This window comes from Leptopilina boulardi, unplaced genomic scaffold (assembly GCF_019393585.1).
Source record: "Leptopilina boulardi isolate dan_hultmark-lab unplaced genomic scaffold, ZJU_Lbou_2.1 LbouV2_333, whole genome shotgun sequence".
Taxonomy (NCBI): domain Eukaryota; kingdom Metazoa; phylum Arthropoda; class Insecta; order Hymenoptera; family Figitidae; genus Leptopilina; species Leptopilina boulardi.
The window spans coordinates 1,116,773-1,133,570 of NW_026137900.1; the positions used below are offsets into that span (position 1 = coordinate 1,116,773).

General features: G+C 25.8%; 5 protein-coding genes across 10 annotated transcripts; 3 read left to right on the forward strand and 2 right to left on the reverse strand.

The window, feature by feature from the left end:
- Positions 1-443: 443 nt before the first annotated feature.
- Positions 444-4,447, reverse strand: LOC127285528 (glutamic acid-rich protein-like). Its single transcript, XM_051311621.1, has 6 exons — positions 3,888-4,447; positions 3,548-3,739; positions 3,243-3,460; positions 2,931-3,154; positions 1,143-2,846; positions 444-1,069 (listed from the first exon to the last, which is right to left on the reverse strand). The coding sequence occupies exons 1-6, from the start codon at positions 3,951-3,953 to the stop codon at positions 879-881; spliced, it is 2,595 nt and encodes an 864-aa protein (XP_051167578.1). The 5' UTR covers positions 3,954-4,447; the 3' UTR covers positions 444-878.
- Positions 4,448-4,894: 447 nt separating this feature from the next.
- LOC127285536 (ELMO domain-containing protein 2) lies at positions 4,895-7,259 on the forward strand. Its single transcript, XM_051311632.1, has 2 exons — positions 4,895-6,000; positions 6,079-7,259. Exons 1-2 carry the CDS (start codon positions 5,500-5,502, stop codon positions 6,514-6,516), a joined length of 939 nt encoding a protein of 312 aa, XP_051167589.1. The 5' UTR covers positions 4,895-5,499; the 3' UTR covers positions 6,517-7,259.
- A 1-nt stretch (position 7,260) lies between these two features.
- Positions 7,261-9,300, reverse strand: LOC127285537 (thioredoxin domain-containing protein). The gene is made up of 6 exons (XM_051311633.1): positions 9,060-9,300; positions 8,634-8,819; positions 8,414-8,552; positions 8,153-8,314; positions 7,953-8,078; positions 7,261-7,714 (listed from the first exon to the last, which is right to left on the reverse strand). Exons 1-6 carry the CDS (start codon positions 9,187-9,189, stop codon positions 7,564-7,566), a joined length of 894 nt encoding a protein of 297 aa, XP_051167590.1. The 5' UTR covers positions 9,190-9,300; the 3' UTR covers positions 7,261-7,563.
- Positions 9,301-11,251: 1,951 nt separating this feature from the next.
- Positions 11,252-12,607, forward strand: LOC127285540 (leptin receptor gene-related protein). The gene is made up of 3 exons (XM_051311636.1): positions 11,252-11,326; positions 11,426-11,624; positions 11,745-12,607. The coding sequence occupies exons 1-3, from the start codon at positions 11,286-11,288 to the stop codon at positions 11,856-11,858; spliced, it is 354 nt and encodes a 117-aa protein (XP_051167593.1). The 5' UTR covers positions 11,252-11,285; the 3' UTR covers positions 11,859-12,607.
- A 250-nt stretch (positions 12,608-12,857) lies between these two features.
- Positions 12,858-16,747, forward strand: LOC127285496 (transmembrane channel-like protein 5). 6 transcript variants are annotated; one of them, XM_051311545.1, is made up of 11 exons: positions 12,858-12,973; positions 13,151-13,230; positions 13,442-13,552; positions 13,751-14,082; positions 14,169-14,320; positions 14,424-14,508; positions 14,582-14,730; positions 14,819-15,209; positions 15,311-15,996; positions 16,066-16,199; positions 16,432-16,747. In XM_051311545.1, the coding sequence occupies exons 2-11, from the start codon at positions 13,182-13,184 to the stop codon at positions 16,533-16,535; spliced, it is 2,193 nt and encodes a 730-aa protein (XP_051167502.1). In that variant the 5' UTR covers positions 12,858-12,973; positions 13,151-13,181; the 3' UTR covers positions 16,536-16,747. The 6 variants fall into 6 exon arrangements, with proteins under 6 accessions (XP_051167502.1, XP_051167504.1, XP_051167505.1 ...); XM_051311547.1 differs by having other exon boundaries at positions 12,866-12,973; positions 13,135-13,230; XM_051311548.1 differs by having other exon boundaries at positions 12,890-12,973; positions 13,167-13,230.
- The last annotated feature ends 51 nt before the right edge of the window (positions 16,748-16,798 follow it).

Consider the following 16,798-nt stretch of genomic DNA (forward strand, 5'->3'; position numbering starts at 1 on the left):
ACAGATAAAAAATTATTTTTTGAAATGAATATTTAGGGATATGCGATAAATACAATAGACTAAAATTAATGATTTATTGAATAATTTTAAAATGTATTTTTGTAATTAAATTTTAATAAAATTTTCAAAATTCTATTCAAATTAAAATTATTGATTTTTTTAACTATATAAAGACCTTTTAATTTACATTTATATAAATTACTATAGTTTTGTTGTAATTAACGTTTCTTAGCTTAAAAAAAAATGGGGTAAATTAATTTCATAACTATTCTCAAAATATTACATGCGAAATCTTTTTCGTTTGCAATTGTACAAAATTGCAATTATGTTACTAATAAGAATATGATTTTGAAATAATTTTCGCCAAAAAGTACGTTATATAGTATTATTTACAATTATATCAATACCACTTAAACAAAAGTTACATTGAAATATTTATTGCAAAAAAAAAAAAAAAATAATGATAACCTACTTACGTATAACTAATTAATTATAATTCTTTTTTTTTTTAACGATTATAAAACGTGTGTGGCGCATCAGTTGTATTTAAAATTAACAACGAAATATGTATTTTGCACCGCAAATTAAGAAAAAAAATATTAATAAATTCTAACAAAAGAGAAATAAAGGAAAAGCAATTTAAAAGAAATTTATGAGATAAACAACTCATAATTATATCGATCAAAGGCAAGAACCCTATATAAAGGTTCACAAAAATTTCTTTCCGTCTACAAATTTTGTCAAAAAGTAATAAGATTTTACTTTTTTTTTTCACAATCATGATCATCATTGGTCAAAGTCTGGCGATGACTTTTAAAATGGAAAAGAAATTAATTTAATGTCCTATATCCATTTTCTTTTTTTTTTTTTTTGTTAAATTAAATATTTGCTTGGAGTTTTTGTGGTCTCCCACAACGTCTAATGGCCAATTCTCTGTCTTTCATAAATTTTTCACTTTCCTCAGACTTAAAATTTCTTTCAACTTTGGTGTGCAATTTTTTATGTTTCATGTATGTAAATTGAGACTTGAAGAATTTGTGACAAATTGAACATTCATAAATATCTCTGGCTGTAAGAAGAAAAAATATGATAAAATATTTTCTATTTGTAAATAAAAATTAATTATTAAATTATATACTTACCAATTCGTCTTTTTGTAAAATGCTGTAAAATATGATTTTCATGAGCGGAAGCGCTAGGAAGCCATCGATTGCATATTGTACAACTTAAATCGGCAAATTTCCACTTCCTGTGTAATCTGGCAATTAATTTCCTCTTGTTGGCTAATTTCACCATTTTTGATTGATTGACAATGTTTAATGATTTTTTCGATTCTAAATTTTGTTCTGCCGATTCATTATTTCTTGGAGAATTTTCTTCTTTCTCTTCTGTTTCTTCTTCTGCTGCTACTGCTGCTACTTCTTCTTCTTCTTCTTCTTCTTCGGGTGGTTGATTTTTTTCGGATTCTTCTTGTTTTTTTGAAATTATTTCCTCTTCTGATTCTTTTTCCGATTCATCGTCGTCGTCGTCGTCATCTTTTTCCAATTCTGCATTTTTCCTCTCGAGATTTTTGAGTCTATTTATTTCTATTTGCATTTGTAATTTTTTTGTGTCGGCTTTACTTGGTCTGCCACGTTTTCGTGGCGTATGTTCAGCGCGTACGTGACGCGCTAAAGTAACAACCATATCGAATTTCTCCTCACATGTTTTACATGTATATTCCTTTTTCGGTTTAGAACTTTTGTCCTTTGAATTTTTTTTATTAATCTTTTTATTCCTTGGACTCTCATTCTCAGAGGACGATTCATCTCTACTGTACCTGTCGCTCAATCGATGTGATCTGCCTCTAAATTTAGTGCATACTCTTGTGTGTGAATCAAAGGCTCGTCTGTGTTTAAATACCTTTGAACAATGTCTACATTTCATAGAATCATCATAATCATCATCATCATCGTCATCCTCATCATTATCTTCGTCAATATCTTCATCATCCTCATCATCCTCATCATCGGAATCTCCAACCATTATAATTTCATTTTCCTTATCACTCGAACCTTTTTCTTTATTTTCATCGAGTGTAATTTCCAAAACTTCTTTTCTTCGTAGAGTTTCATCGGAATCAGAATCATCGATATCGATGTCTATTATTTCGACACGTGTACGTCGTCGTCTTGTACTCTTTCTCGTTGGTAATTTTGATATTTTATTGGCATTTTTCTTTTTTCGTTTACCCCTCTTTCTGGGCATTGGTATCTCTTCCTCTTCCTCTAACATGGAAGCCGGTTGTATTATTATTTCAGTATCTTCACGATTTACAGATGTCAACTGTTGTTTTCTAGGTCTTTTGACTTTCGATTGTGAATTTGTATTTGTCAAACTGTCGGATAATGAAATATTCACTGATGTATTGGGTGTGTAATAATCAGTCATTGGCGATAATTCACGTTTAATTCCATGATTTTGTTTTGAACCAATAATTGATGTATTTGATAAATGAGATCGTTTAACAGGACTCTGTTGTTTTGGTGGTGATTCAATTTTCATAGAATTTTGATAAAATGCACCACGATAACTGGTATTGCAAATTGATGGCGGTGTGGCTATGTATACTAAACCATTATTTGTTTTCTTTTGAGGGGGAGGTTTCTCAATGGAAATATTTTTATGTTTCTTTAAATTGTTTGTCTTTGTTTTTAATCCTTGAAGTGTGGCTTGAATTTCATCAAATGTCAATTCTGTATCAGACTGATCACCATCGCAGAGAATATATTGTACAGTTGATTGTTCAACGAGTTCTTCTTCACTTCCAGAATCATCGAGACGAATAATTTTCGGTGGTGGTGGATCTAAAATACAAAAATGGAAAATTTAATAAGTTCCAAAGCTTATTTTAATATAAATTTATTCTCAAATTAATAATAATGTCATACTTTCAAATTCAGATTTCACAATATGAGTTGTTACTTTTTTCTTATTGTCAAAATTTCGATTTTTTATCAGTTCTGTCCGATTTTCTGTTTTTATTATATCACCAGTTATTTCCTCCTTGGGTATAAATACTGGAGGCTGTGTTGTTACCAATTGTCTTTTTATTTGAGTTGGTTTCTTCACAGTTCTAACGGCTCCTTCTCTTATTAATCTTTCCACATCAGATCTGTAAAATTGAATTTTAGAATAAGAAAAATACTCATTCTTTAAGAATATTTGTTTTCGTTTTAAAAAAAATTCATTGAAATATATACTTCATAAGAAATTGAAAATTTGATGGTGGTTCTCCAGATTCATCATAGACAGCAACAGCAAAATAATCATCGGAATCTTCAACTGCATAAAGGGCTAATTGTTGACCAGATGCTGTGACGAACATAGCTATAGTTTCTTCTTCGTCATCCTCTTCTTCTTCCCCTTCCGTTTTTTCAATATAAAATTCAGTTCTCTCATCTTCACTGTCAATAGAACCCTATTCGAAAAAAAATTACTTCTCAAAAAAATGTACATTTTACATTTAAATAATATGCGTATAATTTTTTTTTTTTTTTTAATTTACCAAAGGTTTTGATGCAGTTTCTGCTGCCCATTCTTGTTTAATTCCAATAAAAACTGATTCATTATTTTTAGTTGAATCAACAGTTTTTTCATCTTCATATGCAATGTTCTCTTCATAAGAAATATCTAAACCACTTTCTTTTTTTATATTAATATTAATATTCTGATTAACTTCAGACTCCTCGTACATGACCTATTAAAAATAAATAACATTTTCAATTAGTAACTAAATGAAAATTACATGCACTAACATTCATTAATTTGAATAGTTATCTTTAATAGTCGTTATTAAAGTATAATTTACAATTATAAATGTTAATTAGAATATTGGTTTAACTTACAGTTTCTTCAGTATTTTCTTCCCCTTCTGTCAGCATATCTGGAGAAATAATATTGTTGTATGACATTTTTAAAATTGTCTTGTTATTTATTTCACTATTTAGGAGCAGTCTTTCAATTGCGACTGTGAATTTCTTTTAAACAAGACATAAATGTAAATTTTGCAAAAAATAAATCTTCCATTTAATAAAAAAAATGAAGATAATTGTAAATTAATATAAATGACATTTGTAAATAATCAGAGAATGCAGAAACATACATTTGCATTCTTATTAAATTAATATTTTCTAAATGCTATTGTATTTTATATAAAAATGAGGTTATGGTGTTCGAAAAATTGCAAAATCCGTATAAGAAAAAAATTTGATATAGAACACCTATAAATATCTTGATCCAAATTTAATGAGGCTAATGCTCAAAAATTTTGTGAACACTTGTCTGATGCACTTTTATTTATATCACACAAACGAAAAATCCCACAAAAAGCAAGCAACATTTTTCTTTTTCCAAAACAACGACTGCTGTTGCGTTGATTCGATACAAATGCAGAACTCTATAGAAGCCTTCTTGTTTATGCCATTGCAACATACATCATCCAATTAATTCACTCGCTACATTGGCTACAACAGAAAGTATGTCTTCTATTGGTTAATATTCATTCAATTGACGCCATTTTTGTTTCATAAAAAGTTGTAGCTAATCAATAACCGTTGTCCTGTGGAAATTTAATTTCTAAATGGTTAAAATTTCTCTTAGTACAAAATGGACAAAATTTGTCCACCAATTAAAATTTATGTATATTTTAATGATTTTTATGTTTTTTCAAAAACTTGTTTAAATAATTGATAAAATTGTAGAAAAAAGAAGAAAAAAAATCTACATTCTTGCTTAGAATTAATATTATTATTTAGAATCTTATATTTAAAAAACTAATTTTTCTTTAAAATCCCGCCAAATTATGCTATCACAAAATAAATCATAATTCGGCTTCTTCTAACCTATAAATTTTGTGTATATATATTTCAATGATTTTTTCACTTTCTTTTTAAAAGTTTCAAATAAATATATATTACAAGAAATTTTTAGTACAAATAAAAAAATTATAATTTATGCAGATAAAGGAATATGAAAATAATAAACTTTTTTTGAATCATAAAATTTTAATGAGTCAAAAATATATAAGTATCGATTATATTTTCCGACAAAACAAATCAATCATATAACATATATAAAATTATTATTTTTGAAAGTTTCTGAACAAAGTAAACATAAATTATTAACATTGTTTTATTTGTCGTTTTTTATTTTAATTTTTTGTAATCAGTGAAAAAAAACAATATCAAAAACAAGGTTAATTATTCCTTGAAACGTCAAAATTCATTTTACGATGACAGTTCGGTTGTGGTGTGTGTGTGGTCTATGTTTGAATTAATTAAGAAGCAAGTATTAAAAAACATTAAAATTAATATTTAAATAATCAATTGTATTTATAACAGTTGAATGGAAATGAATCATAATGAGAATTACAGTAGATCAAAACATCGATATTCTTCAAAATAGTGCCATATATAATTTATAATAATTCTCCAAAGAATCTATATAGAGAAGAAAAAAATGATTCGATACGTTTGGTCAATAATCTGTTGGTATTTTAGATCATTTGTAAAATGGATTTTACGTTTTACAACACGAATGTGTGAATTACAAAGAATTTGCTATGGAGAACCATCAGGAGCACAACGAACACTAGCTGTGGAGCAATCACTTCGACAGTCGAAAAATCCAAATATCAAGGCTCTTGTTGTTCATTTAGATGAGATTGCCGATCAACAGGCAATTAGTATTAAAACAGAACGAGAAATTTTAGAAGAAGCAATAAAAACTATTCTTAATGCTAAAGATATTAATCCATTTGCTCATCCAAAATTCGCCAAATCATTTGCTAAGTGTGTTGAGTCTATATGGGGATATAGACAATTAGCTGTTGAGTGCGAAGAACTTAGAAAAACGCCATATGATCCAGAGAATCCAGAACATGAAATGCTCTTATTGAAATTGTGGAATTTATTAATGCCATATGAACCTCTTGATTCACGAGTAACAAAACAATGGCAGGTAGGAAATTTAATAAATTTTCTCTTTTTCATTACTTTTTTTTTAACGTAAATTTTTTAATAATGATTTTAATGATAGGACATAGGATTCCAAGGTGATGATCCTAAGACAGATTTTCGTGGAATGGGAATTTTAGGATTGGAGAATCTTGTTTATTTTGCAAGGGAATATCCAAGTGCCGCTAGTCATGTCTTATCACATTCAACTCATCCTCGTTATGGTTATGCTTTTGCCATTGTGGGAATTAATCTTACAAGTATGGCCCTTAGATTACTACGTGATGGATCAGCTAAAACTCATATTTACAATTCATGTAAAACACTGCCGACTATACGTGCCTTTCATCAGTTTTATAGCTACCTCTTTTATGAATTTGACGGATTCTGGATAGAATCTAAGCCCAGTAATATGATGGAATTTTCATCAATACAAGTGAAATTTGAAAATACCATTAAAATGGCCTTGGCAAATCCGACTACGATATTTAGGATAAATGTGTCTGTTGACAATATTTAGTATATTTATAAAATCGTTAATAGTTTTTTTTTTCAACATCATTCTTTTTTAATAGCAAAATTTTCCATTAAGAAATTTACAAATTTTTAATTATTTATAAAAAATTTCACATTTATGAACATTTTTAAACTTAAATAATTTAACTATATAATAGTTTTTTTTTTAGTTATGATCTCATTGAGCTAGAAGTTATAAAATAATTTTTTGTGGTGTTTGTTTAAAGTAAAATTTATGTAATTTATATTTATTTAATTTAGCAAAAACATAGAAAATTGATAAATTTAGTACGTTTGTGGTAAAACGTATCTTTTTAAAAAAGTTTTATTTGCAGTTGATTTTAATATCACTGTAAAATATGTTTGAATCTGAAAGATATTATTGTATTTATCTTTTTTTTTTTTGTTTAAAGTTTACTTCTGAAATGAATTTATAAAATTTTTTGATGTTTTTATAAATAGAGCACAATTTTGAATATTTCGCACATAAGCCATTGTCTATTGTGATTTGTACTATTGCACTAGCAAAAGTATAAAAATAATTTTATTGCCATAAAATACCTCTTGTATCATTCCTAGTGCACGGTTTATCGTCAATAGTAAATTATAATTCACATTTTTTAAATATCATACATTGATATTTTGCAAAATATTTTTATTTATAATAATTCAAGCCCAAATGAAGCAAAATGATTAATTTTATCATTGTTAATTAAATTACAATAATAATAATAATTTAAAACATTAGTATTGTACATTTTTTTAAGTTTTATTTTTATACATTCCTCTGTTATACGAAATCTAGAAAATATTTAGCACCAATTGGAATATAATATTAAAAAAATATAAGAATATTTAAAAAAATTAATTTTCGCTGACACCTTAATTATATATTTCGAAATTACATGTATATTTATGTATAAAAGGAAGGGGTATGTATTTAGCTAAAACTTAAATTATTTGTTAATATATGAATTGTAGAAAATCTTTTTTTAAGTTCAATTGTAATGTGTACATATATACATTGCTTAAAACGAGAGATATATTTATATTATTTAGCCTTCTTTTGTGGAACTTCGGATTTTCGCCTTAATTTTGATGCTACTGAGACGATCACAAATACGCCAATAGTTATGCTTCCGAGCTTTATTATCCAAGGATTTTCACGCAGGGCATTTGCAATCATTTGTGTAAAATCATCGCTGAAATTTTAATTTAAAATAATTAGAAATAGAAATAATTTGTGTATCGTTAATTAATATAAGTGAATTGTTTTGAGGCTATAATGTCGTTTTTGTTGATTTTCTATTGTATTTATTTTTTAAATGCAATAAGTGGATTTAAATAAATGTTTTTAAATTTGCAAAAGTATTTTTTACTTTAAAAGCTTCAAACATCATTAATATAAGAATAAATTTAAATTAATTTTGAAATACTTACAAAGGACTTTGAGGCACTGGAACTTTTTCAATTCGGGCATTTCTATACCAATCTCTAGCAAATGATACAAAGGAATTCACATCATATTTTGGAATTTGATATCTATACATTTTACCTTGTCGGAAGCTGGAAAAAAAAGAAAATGTGTTTAGTATTTATTTAAACGAATTTAAATGATAAGTAAAATAATTTTCACATACAAAATGAATTCAGGAACTTCGAAAACATTGAATCTTCGAGCAGTAGATGCACCTGTGGTATGTTTATTCATTCGAGCAACATTTACTCTTTGTTTTATTTTTGAACCTACTGCTTCCCATCTGGCGCCCATTCTTTGACATTCCACACAATCTGAACTGTAACTAAAAAAAATGGGAATAATTAATCAACTAATACATTTATTAGTAACCATTTGAATATTAATTTTCTATTTTAGAATTTCATCAAATAAATCCACTTACAACATGACAAACCAATCACCAGTAGTTGCTCCACTACTGGCTTGTGTTAAATGTTCAAAAGTATCATCAGTTAATTCCTTGACGATAGGCTTTTGATTATCAATAAATGTTCTTAAAATTTCTTCTCCATCTAAAGGACCTGTGAAAATAAAAATAACAGTGAATCCATCTATTTTAAATATAATTCATTGTGCTTGTAATTCAAATGTAAAAAATATACCATCATATAAAAGAGGATTTCCATTTCTGTAGAAAATTAAAGCAGGCTCTTTATTAGGACTGTAAAGTCGTAGAAGTTGACTGTTTGAAACTTTTACCACCCAGGCTGACAATGAATCGACTAGATCTTCTCGTACTTGAATTAATTCATTTTCCATATTTTCACAAGCTTCACAATCTTTTTTAGCTGAAAAATGGAGACAATTATAATTCTTTTCTTTAATTCAATTTATTTATTTATTTATAACAAACTATATTACTTATTTGAATATAAAAGATATTCTATGAAATTTTGAGGTTAGATTAATATTTATTTATTATAGAGAAAATAAACAATGTATAAAGATATATTCTATTAAAGAATTAATAAAATTTAATTGAACATTCCATATAATTTGTAATAAAGTTAGTTAAAAAATAAACATACTGAAAAGAGCAACAACAAAATTCTCATTTTTTATGTGATTCAGTAGATCGTCATCAGTTACTAATTCAAGAGAGGAACCAAGAACTCCAGAAAAACATACGAATAATGAAAAAATTAGTATTCGTAACATGTTTATAAAAATTTATAAAAATACTATTTTTAATCTATCTTGTTTTTTAGTATTTCACCGGCACGGTATTTCTATTTACGATTACACGTCACCCGACAATTTCTAATAGTCATGTTGGTAGAATTGTAAGAATAAAAGTTTTTTTTATCTTAGGTTAGCATACCTGCTCACAATATTCAAATATGTATAGAAAATTTAATCTATAAAATAATAATAAAATCACTTAAATTTAAGCGTTAATTATTATTATATATATTTTTTTATTTTATAATTAATTTCAGTTTTGTATAGATAATCAGTAATTAATTATAAGTTTATTAATTTAAATTTCATTATTTGTATATTGGTAGCAGTGGAAAGTTTTTTTAATTTGTTTGTACAAGGTTGGTAATGGCGTCTTTAGAAGCTGAAATAGTGTCGTTTGTTTGGAAAACTTTAAATCTTTTAATAGCGTGTAGATCGTAATATTTTATTATAAATATTTAGCAGAAATTAAGTTTTGTTTAGCCTAAATATAATATATTTCGTAAAATTTCATTAAAAAAATGATACAAAAAAAAGTAATAATTTTTGATAAAATGCCGTGACAAATCCTCAATGATTGTCATTGGCAAACGAATAAATTAGAATCCAGTACTTATTAACGTTAATTGTCAACATTTTCTTTATAATCAAGAGAATTTTTGCATAAATAATTAATATTTCTTTAAAGTAATGATGAAAAATATAAAAAAATTTTGCAATTGCAATCTAACCTCAAAATTGATGGAAGCCATCTAGCGTCAATAGAATTAACTACTTTTAAGTTGATTCCTATTATTTCCGTTAGATGGCTTTTTGTTTACAATTTGAAAAAAATGTTTGTAGAATTATAAAATATTGTTATTTTATAATTAGTTAGGTCACTTTTAACTTAACAATTAAAAATTTTTATTTCTAATAAAGTACATGAGAGTTGTGATTCTTGAGCGTTTTATAAAATTACAATGTGAATCATAGTGATATTTTTGATTATATATATTGTGGGGAATTACCAATTACCATTATTTAATCATTTACAATGCAGTGCACATGGCATTAGGATCAGCGATCAGGTAAGATCTTTAGTTAAATTTTTAATATAGGTAATATAGGTGTATATTATTTGTGTCGGCTATTTTAGCCTAAAATACACATAACTAAAAAAAGTTTAAATTTTCGCGCTTTATCTCCTATAGGCTAATGAATTAAAAATGTCCGATTTTCACAGCCAATAAAAAAATATCTTTAGCTTAAAATAAATGTTTCTGAGTCACGAGAAAAAGGATTTTCCTTCTTTGACATCCTTTTTTGATTATTAAAAAAAAAATTGTTTATTAAATAAGTTTGCAACGATCAAATTACATGAAAAAGTGTGATAATTATTTGGCATGAATGTTATTGAAGAGATTCTTTTTATATCATCTGTATAGCAGTCAAGTGAGAGTAGTTGCTTATTTTTGAAGCTGTCAATTTTTTATATCATCACCAATGGCCGGGCTTAAAGGTTATATATGATAAATTATTATTAATTTTTATCACTACATTAATCTCTGATAACTTTTATTTCAATAATTTGATTGAAAAATATTAGTACAAACTGAAAAATGGAGATATATTTACGGATTTAAAACATAACCTCTTAAACGTGTTACTATTGTGAAACTTAATTCAAATGAATTTGCATTTTTCTATTTGTATATTATTGTTTACGTTTGTGTTCTTTTTTTAATTTTTTATTGAGACTATTGTTACAAATTTGGGTTAAGTATGATAATTTTGTACTTTAATTATTTTTTAATAGTTAATTAGTTTTCAAATTAAGTTTATGAGAATATTTTTATATCATATATATATTGTCAAAAATCAAAGATTAATGAAAAAGGAAAAATTTTATTGAAATTAAAAACTTTGTGTTTCTGTTTCATATTACTTTTATGGAAATTTTCTTCTTTGAACAGCGTAAGTATATAATCTGTATATATTTCTACCAATGTATATTATTAATAATATAAATATTAATATATTTATATTAAAATTTCAGACTCGTTTCATTGGCTTTCGCCGGTTCGATTGGCATGACATTTGTTATTCTTGCTTGTGCTCTTCCCTCTTATCAGTAAGAAAATAAAATTATAGCAAAATAGAGAAATTCAATTAAAAGTAAATTAATCCTTAAGTTTCGAAATTTTATAAATATTTTTTTCTTGTCTTTCAGAGTATGGTGGCCGTTTTTCGTCGTATTATTCTATACTTTGTCACCAATTCCAACGTTGGTGGCACGTCGTGTTTCCGATAACTCAGGAAGTAGTAGTAATCCGAGATTAGAATTAGCAATATTCTTAACCATGGGCATTGTTATTTCATCCTTTGCTCTTCCAATTGTATTAGCGAGAGCACCAGAAAATGATCCAGTGGTACGTACGATATTTTTGGAAATTAAAATAAATTTTTTTGCACCAAAATAATCAATAACAAAACTAAAATAAATGAAAAATATTAATCTTTAGTTTATGAAATACATGAAATAATTTCAGATACAAAAAGGCGCTTGCTATTTGACATTAGCGGGCAATGTTGTCGTGTACCTGACAATTGTAGCCTTTTTTATGGCTTTTGATCAGGATGATTCTGATTACAGTATGTGGTGAAAGAAATAACTGCAGTACTTATTTGTCACGGTGAAAAAAAAAAACATATTTAAAGTGATAAAACGAGAAAAAACGAAGTAAAAAAATACGCTCCCCCCGAAATAAGTTATTAATATACATACTTTATATAAATATACATATATATATATATATATTACGTAAGTGCATACACATACTTTATACGTCATTTTATAAATAGACCACAATTTAGAAGCTCTTTTAAATTTTTGTATAATGTCACATGAAAGGAAAAAAAAGAGCTCCTTCAGTGCACTGACTGATTGCTACGCTTTAATGTTTAACGTTAAATTTACATTCTATACATTATTATAATATACAATTTACAATTTCATTTAAAATCATTAGTCTAAGTTTATAAAAATTTGATACATTTAATTACTCATTGATATTTAATAACTTAGAGTAGATTAAAATAATATTTTATTTCTTTTTTTAAGAACATTTTTGTTCTTTATTATACTCTTCAGTTCAGATTTCAACTGACTGCAAATAATTACCCTAAATTTAACCCAATTCTTTTTTTACTTTAATCATAATTAAATGTAGTCAAAATAATATTTCAATTGAGAATTATTTATTTTAATTACAATTTTCGTTTTTATTCGCTATATGTTTAATAATATGGTAAAGCAAGATTATTGTCGTAGTTGTATGTGATCAGGAAATAATAATAATGTTTACCATTCCAATTGTAATTGTTTATTCGCAATTATCATTTTTTTATTGTAGATTTTTAATTGTTTTTTTTTTCTATAAATCTAGAAAAATAGCATATTGTAAATAATATTTTTTAATTTACAAGAAAGTTACAATTTTTTAATTTTAATAATTTTTGTATTTAAAAATTAAACTTTCCTTTTTTCTTTAAAATGTATTGATTATAAATTTTTATTTAAAGATTATAAGATAGATTATTGTATTTTATTTACAAAAAAAGTTGATAAAATATTATCAGTGATTAATAAGAAAACTTGTGACTTTACCGGTTGAGTGATCAATGATCTAACAGTATTATTCGGTGAAAGGAAGAAACTAGTTTCAGAAAATCTATATAGAAAAATAGAAAAAAATATTTATATCAATATATAATTACAGTAAGTACCGGCAAGATTTTTTTCGATGAATGAAGTTTGATAGTTGCTAAGCGATATGATAAAAGCTTGGAAAATCTGCAAATTTTTGACGTCTTACATTTACGGTTGTGAAAATATTGATTGATTTAATTGATTTGCAAAAAAAAATTTTATTTATTTAGGTATTTAACTTTACAGCTTAAGAAAATTACAGGAAAACAATTTAATAATGAATAATTCTAATTACAACGTTGACGAGGAAATTGAAATGATTGAATGTAAGTATTTTTCATTGTTTAAAAATTATCTTTTTATTTTTTTATTACCTTTGATAATTTTTTGAATACTTTAAAATGTTTTTAATTTAGAAAAATATGATTTCTTTTTAAACATGATAAATTATTAACATTTTTTATAATTATAAAAAGGTGACGTAAATGGAAAATAATTTTTTTCGAAAATTATTAATTAATTTATTTTTATTTACAGCACAAGGCGATGTCGAACCAGTAAATACAACAAATGTTAATTCCAGTAATCTTTCTTTGCAACAAAGAATTTTCGCTCATCATACACGTCACTTGCCGTCTAGAAGAATAGGTAAATATTTTTTGTAATTGACTTTGTTTAATATTATTTGAATTAATTTAATTTAGTCAAATTATTAAATTTTATTATATAAAAAATCTAATTTTTAATTTTATTTAAAATTTGTTTTGATTTTAATATTTATTTTATTAGTTAAAATTTTTTTGAGTCGGATGAAATTAATGTGAGAAATTGAAATTTTTTTTTTAGTGACATTAGCGAACAGTAGAAATGAAGGTTTAAATGAACTTTCCTCATTTATTCCTGAATCGACATTGCGTGTAACAAGAATGAGAAATTTACCTTTGGAGGATCATGCAACTGTGATAGCAAATCATATTGAAAAAAATGATGATCTTATGCAAAATGATCCACACTCAGAGCTTTTGCGAAGTGAAATTTTACGAGACATGCCACAATGTTTAACTGTAAAGCGAACAGTTAAAGCAAAATTGAGTTATAGTGCTAGTCAAAAATTAAAGAAGAAACATGTTGGATATTTGAAACGTCTCAAATATAGAATTAGTATGTCTTTCCAAAAGGTAAATAATACTTATTTACAAAACATTAATACTTATTTTTCAATCTTAAAAAAGATAATTAATTTATTAATATAATATTTTAACAGTTTAAAATAGCTTTGCGTGAAATATGTTCACAAATAGAATTATGGTATCATCCAATAAAGTCGATAGAAGGACAATTTGGAAGTGGGATAGCAACATATTTTAAATTTCTACGATGGCTGTTTCTTATTAACATAATTACTTGTTTATTAAGGTAAAATAAATGAATTATTCCTGATAACATTGACATTCGATTTCTAAAAATTCAATTTTATATTAGAGAATTAAAAAATACGTAAATGTTTTTCTTTTTACAGTGTATCTTTTATAATTATACCACAATCTTTAATTAGAACAAATTTAGACAATTCTTTTCGTTTTGAGGATCTATTACTTGGGAATGTGAGTATAAAATATTTTTTAATTTTAATTTTTAAACAAAATTTAATTATCTAACGAGAAAATTAAATTTCAGGGATTTCTCACAAATTCGTTAATGTATTATGGATTTTATTCAAACCAAAGTGTAAAAATGTTGCCAACTAATACGTATAATATTCCTTCGGCTTATTTTTTGACATTAAGTTTCTGTTATTTATTCACTTTCATCCTTCTTTGTTGCAAGTAAGTGATAATTTTTGTTTTTTTAAGTTTTATTTAATTTATAAAAATATTTTTTTATAACTTTCATGATGAAATTTTTTATTTCTAGAGTGGCAAATTCGTATAGAAAATCTTTTATTGAAACATCAGGAGGTATTTATAATCAGTATGCAATGAAAATTTTTTGTGGTTGGGATTTTGGTATTTCATCGTATAAAGCTGCAAAATTATGTTCTGCTTCAATATACAGAGAATTAAAAGAACTTCTCGGCGAAGCAGAAAATGATGTTGACATGTCGTGTTTAACGAAATTTTTAACAATTTCCATTCAAATTCTAATGACAATATTGGTTCTTGCAATGATTGCTGGCACAGGTGGATTATTATGGATTTTGCTCAATCAACATAAAGCAGACATGACAAATGTTTGGTCAGTTTTAATGGTGCCTTTGGTTGTCACTGGAATTATGAATATTTTTCCTTCTCTTATTTCTTGGTTTGTAAGTAATTGAAAAATTTTACTTAATTTTATTAGTTTCTGTTTTTAACGGAATAAATAAAAAAAAACAATTATTTGAGTTTAATGAAAACTGGATTTCAGGCAAAAATGGAAAAATATAGCAACGATCGAATTGCATTGTACGTGACAGTAATTAGAATGTATACAATGGCATTGGTTGTGATTGGTACATTATTAACATTTTGGATAACAAGAGGAAATTTTGATTGTTGGCAAACGCAATTGGGTCAAGAAATTTATCGATTGATTCTCATTGATTTTATAATATCGGTTTTTGGTGTTTTAGTCGTTCAAATGATACGTTCACGACTTTGTACAACATTTGGAAAAAATATTTGTTCACCGAAATTTGATATTGCACGAAATACCATGAATTTAATTTATAATCAAACATTATTTTGGGTGGCATTTTATTTTAGTCCAATGATGTCAGTGGTTATTGTTGTGAAAATGATATTGACCTTTTATATAAAGAAATTTGGACTCGTTATGTTTTGTGAACCACCATCGAAACCATGGCGAGCTGCTCAAAGTCAAACAATTTTTTTGGCTTTGGCACTTTTGGGAATGGTTGGCTCTTTAATTGTTTTGGGTTTTGTCACAATTTATAAGACAACCGGCGATTGTGGTCCATTTAATGCTCATAATTTTATTTGGGAAGTTTTCGCTGAAGAAGTTTTATTAGTGAAGAGGAATAGTGTAATTTGGTCTATTTGCGAACAACTCGTTGGCGTTGGATCGATGAGTATTATTCTTCTGATTATGTGGTGAGAATTATTAATTACCGTTTCATTATACATTAATTTTTTTAAAACTAATAATTAACATTTTTTTAGCATATCTGTTTATTACGTGCGTGCAAAAGCCATAGCCACAAAAGAAATGGTTCAAATTCTACGTGAAATGTTGGTGATGCAGTCACGGGATAAGGAATTTTTATTAAAAGGATTTACTCAATTTTCCAGCAAAGGTCAGAAAATCATTTTAAAATATTTTAGCAACCAATTTTAGGGTGTCTAACGATTTTTCAAAAATTTTTAATCTTAAATTTTTTTTAATAATTAATTAATAATTATTTGATAAAAATTGTAAATTTGATAAATTGTTCAATTTTTCTTAATTCAAAAAATATCATTTAAAAACAAAAATCTTTCTTAAGTTTAGTATTATATTCTTTTTATCATTTGCTATTTTGCCATTAGGTTTGCGTAGCTCATTGCGTGATCAACAAAGAGAAAAATCTTTTAAAGAAAAAAATAAAGAGAATACATCTTTATGTGCTGGCCCATCGAATGCCGAATATTAAGTTCCAAAAATATAAAAAAAATATTTTATAAACAATTTAAAGACTGTATTTAGCCAAATTAAGAATTGTTAAATATTTTACAAGTTTAAAAATTACTTTTTATTTTCAAATAGGTACTGAATATACTTTTTGCTGTAACAAAAAGTAATTAATATATTTATTATGTTTAAGAAATTATAATATTTTATAATATAGTTTATATTAAATTATAATCGCAAGAAATTTTTGGTTATTTCCGTAACTATGACGATTTTATTGATCAA